Source organism: Chiroxiphia lanceolata, chromosome Z (assembly GCF_009829145.1).
Source record: "Chiroxiphia lanceolata isolate bChiLan1 chromosome Z, bChiLan1.pri, whole genome shotgun sequence".
NCBI classification, from domain to species: Eukaryota; Metazoa; Chordata; class Aves; order Passeriformes; family Pipridae; genus Chiroxiphia; species Chiroxiphia lanceolata.
This window is the reverse complement of record NC_045671.1, coordinates 67,236,259-67,249,613: the sequence shown is the minus strand read 5'-3', so window position 1 is coordinate 67,249,613 and position 13,355 is coordinate 67,236,259. Positions and strand designations below refer to the sequence as shown.

Below are 13,355 nucleotides of genomic sequence, written 5' to 3'. Positions count from 1 at the left end.
CTGCTGTAGAAGTCCTGGACTGTGTGACAACATGGAATGTTTTCTAAGTAAATGCTGCTACACTCTGCAGATGATGTTATCGAAAATAATTTGCTGGTGGTTGTCAAATTACCCTTAACTTGATAAACACAAACTTAAGAAAATACCACAGTATGCAGCTACACCAGTAATGGAACACGTCCGCATAAAGTGCCACTTTTCAACAAAACGTACTACAGAATAAAGATCCAGAACGTTAATGCAGTATGAATGAGAATGTAGCATAGAAAAGAATACTTACTACACCAAATGACACCTCCTGGTGTAATGGATCGTGCGTTAAGAATTGAAGAGGAGCTGAGGGAGGCAACGTTGGTGGATGGGCTGAGGGAGGGTATGTAAAACCTCCTACAGGAAGGTGTTCTCCAAGCAATTCTACGTCATTTTCTATTCTCTGAAGTGGCTAAAAAGAAACCAGAGATAGCCTTTGTTGCAATAACAGAGATGTAATTTTTCCCCAATAAAGAACTGCAGTCCAGCTATGTATATTCTGTGCTGCTGTGATCAGTTTTTTAATAACCCTGTGAACAATTCCTAGGTCATTAACACTACCCAAAAAGCAATGACAACACTACACATTTGATATAAATTCACCTTTTCCAGCTAGCCATGCTTATAGACCAGGTATTTATGCGATCTAGCAAATACAGGAGTGGCTGTAATTTCCTGTGTCTTGCATTTTTCAGGACAAATATTTGCTCTCCCTCTTGCCAGGCTGCTCTCACTGTACAACTATGCAAGAGAAAAAAATAAACAACCATAGACGAGAACTGAAATTGTGCCAGAAAAACTTAAAAGTGGAAACATGGCGGCTCCAGTTGATTAAACAGCTAATGATATCCAGTAAGATTAAACAGCTAATGATATCCAGTAACCAAGCAGATGCTTTCCTAGGGGGGGATCATGCAAGCAATCTTACCAAGACAAGCAGTCCAGAGGCTTCAGAAGCATGAGATTCCAGATTGTAACTAGTCAAGTCTAGTACATCAGTCAGGTTCAAAAGCACCCAAGAAACAACCAGGAACCATCAGTTTCATAAATACACCTCTCTGAATGACACTGAGATCTACCATTTCAAGAAATTCAGCTAAGAAAGCCACCTTGTGGAGCCAAAGGAATATTCTGTTTTCCTGTTATGCAGAGCAAACTTTAAACACAAGGTATTCTTAAACCACTGCGATGCAAGCTTTTTTCACCAGAGCTGAAAGTTAACAGGTAAGCTTACTCAATAACTTAAGTAAGCAACTCAAGCTAAAACCCAAGTCCATACATTTTCTAAAGGTCTTACAAAGATAGCTACCACTGGAAACCACTTTGTTACGATGATGGTAGCTCTTCTCCCACCATTGTAACAAAGTGATTACAACCCTGTCCACACCTGAGACACTGTATGAAGAAGTCTCAGCATTGTTTGTAACATTGAAACTATTTCCTATTTCTGCATTTCTGAAATATCTGCACCTTCTAGTCAGAGGGGCAAACAAAGGGACACAGGACTCAGGTAACCCACACAGTAAGAGTCATAGGCCAGAAAGGTAATCCTAATTTCCCCCTAAATCCAAAACAGGATTACATTTCCCCATGTTTGCATAGTCTCTATCACTAAGCCACATCTGCTTAAGCAGATGGCATCAGTAACTTTTTTAAGTGTGAAAAAAATGTTCTAGGAAAAGCATCAGTAATTTAAAAAATTGAACAAGAAGTAATACAAAAGAAGCATGCAATGAAAGTAACATTCTGTGCTTTCTCCTTTCTCTGCTAAGCTCTTCTCTGAGACATGTACTGTGCTACACAACCTCCACTGGATTCTATTCTGCTTCCTGGGAAAGAAAGACCAGACGGTGAAGCAAACACCCATCTTTCTGACAGAAGTAAAAGCCTATGGAGAAACAGCACAGGCAACGATGAAATCCGAAGTGCAACACTGAACTTCAAAAGTACTTTTTCATCTTTATACCAAGCAGTTACAGGCTTAAAACAAAATCCTTCTGTTCCTCAGTCAGGTATCAAAACCAGTACTATGCACCCCATCAGTTCTACAGAGAGTGGGGCAAGAGGCATTACTTACCGACCGTGACTGCTGCGCTTGGAAAGGAACGAATTGTCCTGGAGGAGGCAAGTGAGGAGGGTGGTGTGTAGATATATGAGGAGGATGCAAAAGGAATGGGTCACTAGAAATGAGGGGTGGAAATGCTGCATACGGTACAGGTAGGTGCTGGACTGAGCACGCCTGAAGCATCTGAAATAAAGTGAAAACAATACATTTTTGTCTCTAGCACAAACATTCCCTACACAACATTCTACATTCTATGTATTTATTATGGAAAGATACCACTAAACAGTTCTTTTACCTCCTTGGAAAAGTCTTCAAAATACACATAAATAATAACTCATTCAAATACACAAGGAACAGTGACTAGTACAGAACAGGCTCTAGAAGCACCATAGTTGACATCTGCTAGGTGCTCATAAGGTCACTGGGAGTTAGGATTTTCAATACTCCAGGATTAGACAGCCTCCTAAGTGACGAGCAGATACATTTATCCTAGTTCATTTTATTTTTGCCACATATTACCATCAAAACAACACACCAGAGCAATGGCATTGCAACCACTTTTAAGCTCTAGATGCAGCAGAGGGACTCTCAGCTGCCAGACTGTGCCTAAAAACCTCTGTTGCCTCATATATTACGAATAATTCTTAAGGTCTGCTCAGTTCTGCACTTCAAGGTGAGTCCTAGTGTGTAAAGGCAGCTCCCTCAGTGACAACTACTGTGCAAAAGAGCCCTTTTTCTCTCCTCCTTTAAATTCCTGACAAAAAGGAATTGTCAAAATTGACAAAAAGGAATTTGTGCCCAAAAGCAGCTTTGGGCACAAAAGTTTGAACACTACAGTGGTGAAGGCACTGAAGGGCAAGAGGACTGTACTTCGTGAAAGTGTTCAGTTTTACTTCCACCTTCAGATATGAAGAAGCAAGAAACCTGCGTTCTCTTTTTTTCTCGCTTTTGATCTATCATCAGAATGTCAGGCATTTCTGTTACATTTCTGGCAATTAAAAGAGCAATTAATGAAGATATTTGTTATCAAATCTTACAAAGAAAGTTGATCCAGTTCTGATCTCTCGATTTTTTTTCTTATTAGTCATGTCACATAGCATATATTGTGCCAATTGACTATAAGGGCATAAAATGGTAAAAGGAACTACCTTAAAATCTGATTACAGTAGTGGAGGTGGAACTATCACCTCAATTTACTGTGATCATGACCAAACATAAATCTACACATATACTGAAACAGTAGCAGATTAATTTGATCTGACTACTATTTTTCTTTAAGTGCTGACTACTCTTTACCTTCAGTCATTACCTCATTTTTCTAAAATAGGAATACCACAGACAAGTGTTTCCATTGTTACAATAAATTTTTACTGTATTTTACTAAATTAAAAACTGTCTTCTGAAATAGCTGGAGATAAATTTGCATGTAGAACATCACAGACTGTTGTTTAAAACAGGAGGTTCTTTGGGAAACATCAGAATAGGTTTAATCCCAAAATTCTGTATGGTAAAGATTAACATAACTCCTATATATGTTTGGAATGATCTATGCTATGTCCATGTCACTTTTTAAAGTTAGAGCAAATGAGGCCATACTAACTCTGAAGTAGGAAGAAATAAAAATTACCTGTTTATTCATTAAGGCTTTTGAAAAACTTCTGCTGTTTGAACATATCATAGAAAGGCCTGAGTCGGACAGGACCTTAAAGCTCATCTCATTCCAACTTCCCTGCCATAAGCAGGACAATTTTTACTAGACCAAGTTGCTCAGAGCCCTGTCCAACCTGGACTTGAACATTTCCAGGGATGAGACAACTGTAACTTCTCTGGGCAAGCTGTGCCAGCGCCTCACCACCCTCACAGTTCAGAATTTCTTCCTAATATCTCATCTAAAGCTACTCTCTTTCAGTTTGAAGCCATTCCTCCTGCTTCTCCTGTCAGTACATGCACTTCTACAGTCTCTCTCTCTCCACCTTTCTTGTAGGCTTCCTTGTAGGTGCCCTGGAACTAGGGCACCTCAAAGCCTTCTCTTTTCCAGGTTGAACAATCCCAATCCTCTCAGCATTTCCTCACAGGAGAGGTGCTCCAGCCCTTGTGATCAACTTAGTGGCCCTTTTCTGGACACACTCCAACAGGTCCATGTCCTTCCTGTGCTGAGGACCCCAGAGCTGGATGCAGTGTTCTAGGTGGGGTCTCACCAGAGTAGAGGGACAGAATCCCCTCCCTTTCCCTGCTGGCCATGCAGCTTTGGATGCAGCCCAGGACACAATTGGCTTTCTGGGCTGCAAGTGCCCATTGCTGGGTCATGTCCAGCCTCTCACCCACCAGCACCCCCAGTCCTTCTTGGTAGGGCTGCTCTCGATCTGTTCATCCCCAGCCCTGTGCTGACACTGGGGGTTGTCTAAAGTGCAGCACCCCGAACCTGGTCTTGTTAAGCCACACGGGATTTCCATGGGCTCACTTCTCGAGCTTGTCCAGGTCCTTCGGGATGCCATCCTGTCCCTTTGAAGAACTTCTAAAATTGATAAAGGTATTTACTAACTGAATTTTTTTTATTTTATAGCTACATATGCAGTGTGAGAGACAAATATTGTGAAAATAGCGAAAGGAAGTTCACAGATGAAGCTGGTGAGCAAGCTCACATTCGGCAGGGCACGAGCTACCTTTCAGATGTAGAGTTATAGGCTGGAGAAACTGGCTGACAGGAACTATGTGAAGTGCAAAGTCAAATGGGAAATCTGGCACTGGGAAAGAATAACTCCATGGAGCAGGAACTCTTTGAGACTAACTGACTGCAGTCAGATTTGCAGAAAAAAAAGTGGGGTTCTGGTGGTCACGTCAATTAGACAATACCCACAATGTTCTCCTGCATTGTGGAGGCCTATGGTATGCTGGGCTGCATTGGTAAGAATGCAACTAGCGAAAGGAGTGAAGTGATTCTGCTCCTCCATTCAGAACTTGAGACACTAATCTCAAGTCCTGTGTCCAGTTTTGGGTGCCTCAGTTACAAAAATAACAATGACAACACGATGACCAGGAGCTTGGAGCACACTGCATAAATGAAAAAGTGGTAGAACTGGACTTGTTCTGCTTTAAAAAAGCAAAAACTAAGCAAAACCCTTAATACTCTGCAACTGCTTCATAAGAGTGGACAGAAAGTACCTGAGTTCTCCTCAAGGCACAAAAGGAAAGGACAAGGATCAATGGGACCAAGATGCAACAAAGAAAATTCAGAAAGAAAATTCAATCAGATATACAGAAGAAATTTTTCACCACGAAGACAGTCAAAGACTGGAGTGGAAGCTTAGAGGGGTTATGAAATCTCCATACTTGGAAAGAAATACTGCTTTTAGCAGGTGACCACCAGATGACCTCCACAGACCCTCCTAACTTAAACTATTCCTTAGTTTTGTGACCTAAGAGAAGAAAGCATAAAGTCTGCCTGCTGATGCTACAGAAACTCAATTTTTTTATAGTCACTTGTACTGGATCCATTCTCTCAACACACTTGACTAACTGTTGTACATTCAGTCCAAACAAATGCCACCTGGACATGATAAATGCACTCTTCAATAAGCAGCTAAAAGAAACAGGTGGTCACATCAAGGGTTTTGTTTCAGTGCCACATAGGCTCGTTCATGTCCTCAGGTCACAGAATGCACAACAGGAGAAGCTAAATTACACACTGCTGACAAATGCATAGCTGGCAGAGACCAACATTATAACAACATTATAAACATTCACTGGACACTCTATATAGTATTTATGTATGATATTGCAGATTTATACCAGAAAAAATGAGGGGAAACAGGTTCTGGTGCCTGTTAACATTTAATGGTGAAATTTCCATCAGAATGCTATGACCTGGAAAGTGGTAACTCTGAGCTGACACATAAAAGTTTGTGAGAAAACAGTTCAAATTCTTTCAAATTCAAAGTTGGTAAATTGGCCAGTCAAGGTACTTAATTTTACTCCCAGCAAGGCATAGGTAGACATCCTTACTGATGAGTATTTTTATTACTATAATGAGAGTATTTTCAGACAAAAGAGCCCTTTTCAACTTGTAGTGATCTTTCAGGATTTTACTACTTCTCAGAAGAAAACTAACCTTGGAATATCAGACCTTTTTGCATATAACCATTCCTGAAGAAGGTCTCCACTGAGTAAGATTTTTTCCTAGGTGACCTGCCAGACTAAAGCCTTAGAAGCCTTCTTCTTACTACAGGAAAGTAGGTTGAATAGCTGCTGATGTAAGTCAGTTCATAAACCAGCTTTAGGTTTGAATTTAAACCCATCAGGACTCTACCACTATAAATAGTCATACTCTATACAGATAGTAGGTAACTACCATATGCTTATCAGGTCTAAAGCCCACACTACTATCCCACTTCAATTTAACACAGGAAAAACAAACAAAAAAAAAGGCTATTTCCAACAGAATTAAAGCCACACAGACACTAAAGCTCCAAGGTGCCATTTCTACGACAGATTGAAGCTGGTGTAGTTACAGATACCCACTTACTGGGGGAGGCACACTGCAAACTGGAAGGTGCTGGCCACTGAAAACCACTGAGCACCCTGGGACCTGCTGAGCGCTGCAGGCTGGAATGTGCTGGCCTGTGCAAAGTGGTATCCCATGTGGAGCCACAGTTGTCACTGTGTATGAAACAGGAACTGTGCCCTGATGGATCTGCAGCAAAAGGGGAAAAAAAAAAAAAAAAGAATTTAATAACTTACTACAAAGTCTCAACAGTGTTGTACAGCACAGGGAGTAAGATAACAAGCTTTTACAAATGTATGTGAAAAATAATATATTCACAATGAAAGTGTAAAAGGAGGCACACGGTTGTAATTTCTGTTCATTAAAATATTTTTATCAATGGAATGTTATTTACTGATCACAAGTTTCTGGGCAAAACTAAGAGGAATCTCTCAGCTTAAAATGTTAAAACTTCAAAGGCACCTTAGTCACTCAGAAGTACCTCAGACTATTAGGTGTCTCTGTTCTCCCCCAGGTTAATTGTTATGAAATAAGGCAGTAACTCCCACATAAAAGCTAATCTACAAGTAGCTCAAGAATTTTCTCATTTCTGAAGGGAGTGATTCAATGTTAACTCAGAGACTTGTGTTAAAAAAACAATTTTGCAGATTTTCTTTCTTTTAAAGAGACCAATTTCTTGATTCACTCTCAGGCCAATATTTAAGCTAAACTCCCAAGCTAAGTGTAACAGAACAGCTAACTGGACAGCTGAAAAGGAAAAGTTGACATGACTATAAGGCAGCAGACCCTAACTATCCAAATTTATATTAGGAAACAGACCCATGTAACCCAGTTTTCTAGCTAGTCACATGCCCTAAAATTTAATCATCAAACTAAGATCCAAAGGTATTCTGCACCTGCAAGCCATGTGGGTTGTTTTCTGTGTTGGGTTTGCTTGGTTTTTTTTCTTGTTCTATTTTGTTGTTGGTTTTGTGGTTTTTTTTTAAACTAAACAAGAAATCTCTCATGGTCTAATAACATTGAAAAGGCTTAAGCCTTAGGAAGCACAGATTAACCGAAATTATTTCAAAGCTCTCTCTTCCTTCATGATCTGCTAAAAGGAAACCTACTGGTTTAAACAAGAACAGCTCATTAGGAAGGTGAGAATGAGTAAAGAGAGCTAAACTATTAAACTGGTAGTGTACAGTCAGGCACACAGACCAAATCAGAACACAGATCACTGAACTGAGCTTAAAATCTCAACCTGTATATCACTTATGACAGAAACCAGTCTCAGGAGAGACACTGACTTTTACCCAGTTCTGCCCCTGCTACAAAAGTTGGGCATACAGTGCAATGCTGGGTGTGATCATCAAATGTTTATTGGTCACAAAAATAATACTAAAAAATGATGTCTCAATTATGTTCCTCAAGCAGAAAGTATCACTGAATCTTTGAGATGCTGCAGAAGTAGAATTGCTCAGAATGTAAGTTTGTTAGGTGGTTAGACTGGCACTGGCTTCCATCCTTGCACTTGGTCCCAAAAGCAAATACTTTGCTGCTGAGAACCTGCACACATAATATGACACACCAGTGGTATGCGCTGCACTGAAAGCAAAGCAGTTCTTAAGCAGGGATGTGACAGCTGCCATTCCACGCACATGCAGTTTGAGAAGTGGACATCCAGATAACCAGGCCTATTTCTCACTTCACGACTATGTAGTAACTAATTTACTTGTGCTGCAGCCTGTTAATTTAACAAAAGACAAAAGTTACCTCAACAGAATCACAGAATCATTTAGGCCAGAAAAGACCCTTAAGATCAAGTCCAACTGTTAACCCAGCACTGCCAAGTCCATCCCTAAATCATCTTCCTAAGTGCCACATCTATGTGTCTTTTAAATACCTCTAGGCATGGTTACTGCACCACTTCCCTAGGCAGTGTGTTCCAATGCTTGACAACCCCTTTCAGTGAAGAAATTTCTCCTAATATCCAACCTAAACCACCCCAGTGCAACCTGCTGCAATTTCACCTGGTCCTGTCACTTGCTGCTTGGGAGATCAACCCCCACCTAGCTACAACCTCCTTTCAGGTAGTTTTAGAGATTGGTAAGGTCCTCCCAGGGCCTCATTTTCTCCAGGCTAACCACCCCCAGCTCCCTCAGCTGCTCCTCATATAGCCTGTGCTCCAGACCCTTCACCAGCTCTGTTGCTCTTCTTTGGACATGCTCCATTATCTCATGTCCTTCTTGTAGAGAGGGGCCCAAAACCACTTTTACAGGTCCTCAGTTACAGGATTCTATACAAACTGCTGTCGCAGAGAGGAATTACTTACTTCCTGGACCAATCACATATATAATTTTTTCATGAAATTTAAGGAGGAGTTGATTAGGTTTGGATGACTAATTCAGTTACACAACAATACTATCGTGAGTTCCGCTGTTACGCAGGCAACCAATTGCAGGCATTGCAAATTCTACTTCTAAATGACGTATTTTAACTGTTTAATGACTCCTATGCTAAGGCAAGGTATTTGATGTGAAATGGAATACATTATTAATAAGTATCGTATCACATCTTTATCACAACAAATTAACTACAAAAGCAAAACAAAACTGCATTTCAAAGGTTTGAGACAAAGACCTACAGAAATAGGCCAATAAACACACTGACAAATTGTTAAATATCAATCTTTACTGAATGTGTTAACCTCCTTTCTGTTTGTTTTCCACTGCCTACTGCAATGCTTCATACACAAAAGAAAAAAACACTCCGTAAGAAGGCAAATAGAATTTAGTGCTCTGTGACTTTCATCGGCAACTAATTTGGGGAGGTGAGGGATCTTGAAGATTTTGGGGAAAAAAACCCACAAAAGCAAACCCCACATCTCCAACAGCCTTCTGTTAGTACTCTAAAAATTTTACCTGATCATGAATGTCAACCATCACTGCATTCTGCTGTGGTGGGTGAGCAGCTGGGTGCAACATACGAGGAGATACATTCGGTGGGCGAAAGGCTCGGGGCTCTTCTATTGCTTGCTGCTGTCCATAGGAGAGATGGTGATAGTTTTCATCCTGGCTAACAGAATTATGTCTAGACAAACGATCTCTCCTTGTTCTCTGACGTCGAACAGGAGGACTGGAAATGCATTAAAAAAATTAGAGATTATACAAATGACACAAATCCTTCTCTGTAACTAAAACCACAAGACAAGAAAATATCAAGAAATTATTTACGATGGAAAATTTTACTAGAACAGGTTTATTAGATTGGAATAAAATTTCTTACTGACAGAACTGCTACAAGCCTTACAGATGACACTTTTTTCAGTAAGCAAATGTTTAATAGAGCATAGGTTAATGCTGTTAAGGAAACCAAGAGAAGAAATCTTAAGTAAATATTAACTTGTTAAAAAGATGACACCTGGATTGCCATAAAAGTGCTCAAAAGTCAAGACTGCAATCTTCACGAGATTTTCTTGCATTTATTCTACCTAGGTAAAAATCTTTCATTAAATGATCACGGATTTCCCCAGGGTCTTTGTTTCAACCATGCCACAGAACGGTTGCTCACTTAGCGACGGTAGACAAACAATAGACTTCTCTCTGGAAACGAACTAATTTTTCAGCTCTCACATGTTTACAACATAACTGAGTGCCTTCTAGAATTCTCTCAAAAAGATCCCAGGAAATTGCAATTGCGGTATTCTTTCTTTTTCAGAGTGGAGAATTTGTGTAGATTGATTTAGACCAGAGCATCCACTTCTTTTGAGCAACTGATCTAGAGGTAGGATTTGATTACGTATTCTTATATAATTGCATGTATATTCTGAGCAGAGCTGCTACTACCTTGAGCAGAGACTTCTGTAAATCAGAGACCAGTGGCTCAGGTTCAGTACTCAGAAAATGATGCACACACAAGTCATAAACTCACTATTAGAAGTTCTGAGTGAGCCTCTTCTCGTTTGTTTGGAAGGGGAAAGAACTGAAAGCACAAAATGATCTTGCAGTACTTTCAGTATATGCCTTCCAACCTCCACAACATGTAAGTTAGAGGTCCCAGAAGCAACAGCAAATTAAAGCCACATGGGGTGAAATGGTTTCCCATCTAGGAAACAGGCTGAAGGAACCACACTGCAGAGAAGAGACAAAAAGGATCTGTAACCATTAGAACATGTCCTCTCTAAGAGTACATGGAAGAGAACTTTTGCCACTACCAAATAAAAATCAAATAAACCTGCAATTTGTTGGGAAATCCCAGACACTTCTCAGGTTCAGTCCAACTTCTGTGCTGTGTAAAACAGACGTACTCGGGGAAGGGGGAGCACACTACCAGCTATCCAGATGCTACTGGGAGTATATAATAAAATGTCTCAAGCCACTATTTTTCTGCCCTAGTTCACAGGGATTTTATGCCATTATAACTTATCTTAGAACTGAAACAAATGGTAATTCATGACAGGTCAGACAGAAGGCATAACACCAGACTGTAACACAGCATTCTTAAAGTAAAGAAAAACCAAAACAGATCAAAAATGCATCGCCTTCGTTGTTACAAGCTACCATGCCACAACATACAAGTTGTGTTTTCTTCTAAGCACTGAGTACCTAAACTTACAGTCTTAGTAATGCATGTCTTAATTCCAGCTTCTTTCCTCGAAGATTTTGCTGCACTCTCCATCGCTTCATTACTAATATGACACAACTGCTACATTCTCATTAGACAAAACCGTCATATATAATTTCTAACCACAGAACTATTAATGCAAAAGACATTCTACCGTTTGGAGTACCAAGGTTGGTTTAAATTTGCTATTTCCTGCTATGAAACAGAAATGCTCTGAATATTTTAACACAAAAATGGCCGTGCAAGGATTTTTCTTTGGAAAAGCTGCAGGAACAGAGGAAAGTTACAAGGGGCAGCTCCAGCGCTTCAGAAATTCTCTAACTGCCACCAGTGCTTAAACAAGGTGGCTTCTCAGACAAGGCAGATTCTCATAAAACTAGTCATACCTCTGTCTTTGTTAAAAGGGTTGGCTTTACTTTTCTATGAACCCAGAATTATGAGAAAGTACAGCCAACAAAAGCTGGCAAAACTTCTGGAATGTCTTTTTAAACCAATGAAGTGTCATTCCCTGATAAAAACCAAAACTGGATTTTTTCCTATGCAGACTTATAAAGAAACTATACTTTCATTCAGCAAAATTCAGAGCACCTTGATACATAGCTTTATTCGCTTCCTGAATGAATGGAAATTACTTCAGAAGAGTTGTCAAGACATAGGTCTAAACTATCATGAAACATCACGAACGAACCTGTGTTTAGTGTCTTTAAAAAACAGCCACAAAAAAATCTTCTCTTTCTACGTGCACAGTATAAACATGGTAAATGCCAGGTTAAAACAAAGAGACAGGATGGAATTGGTGAAAAAAAATCGCAGGACTTCCTACCCTTAGGTAAGAACAGCCATCAAAAGGTATCCATAACTGCAGAGTTAGTGTGTGCAGATCTTAGTATTTCTAACAAGGGTGATTTCTTTGCAGTAACACATTCTTGAATCCCGTTAGTTCAGAATTACATTCAAGACAAGGAGGAAAGGAAGCACAGATGAAAGGTAAGGCACAGCAATGGTACAAACCCCTCCATTTCACAATGACTGATAAAGGTAAATTGGCCTTCCCTGTTTCATATAGGCATGCATCACGCTTTTACATTCACAGTTTATCTGTACTATATATAAGTAACTGGACAAACATAATCTTCCTGCAAATTCACACCAGAAGGCTATCTTTCTAAATGCAGTATTTATTTGCTTATGATGAATTGGAATAAAAAACCACAACAAATTAGGGCACTGCTGTGCTAGGCACAGTACAAAACCACTGATACCAAGAGGTAAGGTCTAAATAAGCCAGGAAATGCAAAAAAAAAAAAATCCACGTAATAAAAGAACCCAACAGAGACTGTCCTGACCAATAGGAGTGAACTGGTAGGACAAAAGAGCTAATGCTGATGCTGCTGGGTCAGAGTGATGTCCACACTACATACACTGGAGAGGTTTTGCCTGCACTTGTCCCAGCCTGCTTCCTTGAGCTGAATAACCATTTGGAACTGGAGTGCACCTTTCATCTTATCTTAATCTGAAAACCTCATTAACTCTGAGACTACTCTGCCATGGGAAGAGAAAACAAAGCAGGGAGAACAGGAAAGTGGCTTCAAAAGCACATGCATAACCTCACCTAAAGCATTAGTAACAGATGCACTCACAATAATCTTAACGAATAAAGCTTTTGATCCATGAGAGTGGTTATTAGTTCTGATATGACTCCAGAGCACTCTAAGATTGAAAAAGACTCCTGGCAAACAAGCAACACGTATGTGTTGTTCTCCCTAATCATCCTGTTCTAGGAGAGGAAATTGGATGCAATGCTATTCTGGAACTCCCTTAGAGCTAGCTCAAATGCAACAGTGCACCGCAGCTAGAAAATGCAAGTGCAGGGAAACAAAGCACTGACACATTCAAGTGTCTCTGATTAGAGTAAAGCTTGTGTTATCACCCAAGAGCAGGCGAGCTGGCACTACAAAGAATCATGCTTTGGTGTCCACGATGCTGCAGCCAACCTAATTGCTCTTGTCAGACTGAAGGTGGCTTTCCAATGAGGTGTCTTCCTGTTTGCAGAATGCCTTACTTGCAAAAGCCACAGGTAACACCTGACTGCATCGGAATGTCAGACACTTGTCCCTTGCACATCTATCTCTTACGCATCCCATTCTTCTTCAT

General features: G+C 40.2%; 1 protein-coding gene across 4 annotated transcripts in view; it reads right to left on the bottom strand.

Annotated features, from left to right (window-relative positions):
• Nucleotides 1–13,355, bottom strand: part of RNF38 (ring finger protein 38) — a 108,491-nt gene that overhangs the window by 15,356 nt on the left and 79,780 nt on the right. For all 4 annotated transcript variants that reach the window (XM_032675392.1, XM_032675393.1, XM_032675394.1 and 1 more), the window contains 4 exons: nucleotides 9,500–9,713; nucleotides 6,618–6,785; nucleotides 2,108–2,278; nucleotides 281–442 (listed from right to left, as the gene is read on the bottom strand). In XM_032675392.1, coding sequence (XP_032531283.1) covers nucleotides 281–442; nucleotides 2,108–2,278; nucleotides 6,618–6,785; nucleotides 9,500–9,713 — 715 coding nt within the window. The remainder of the gene's footprint in view (nucleotides 1–280; nucleotides 443–2,107; nucleotides 2,279–6,617; nucleotides 6,786–9,499; nucleotides 9,714–13,355) is intronic.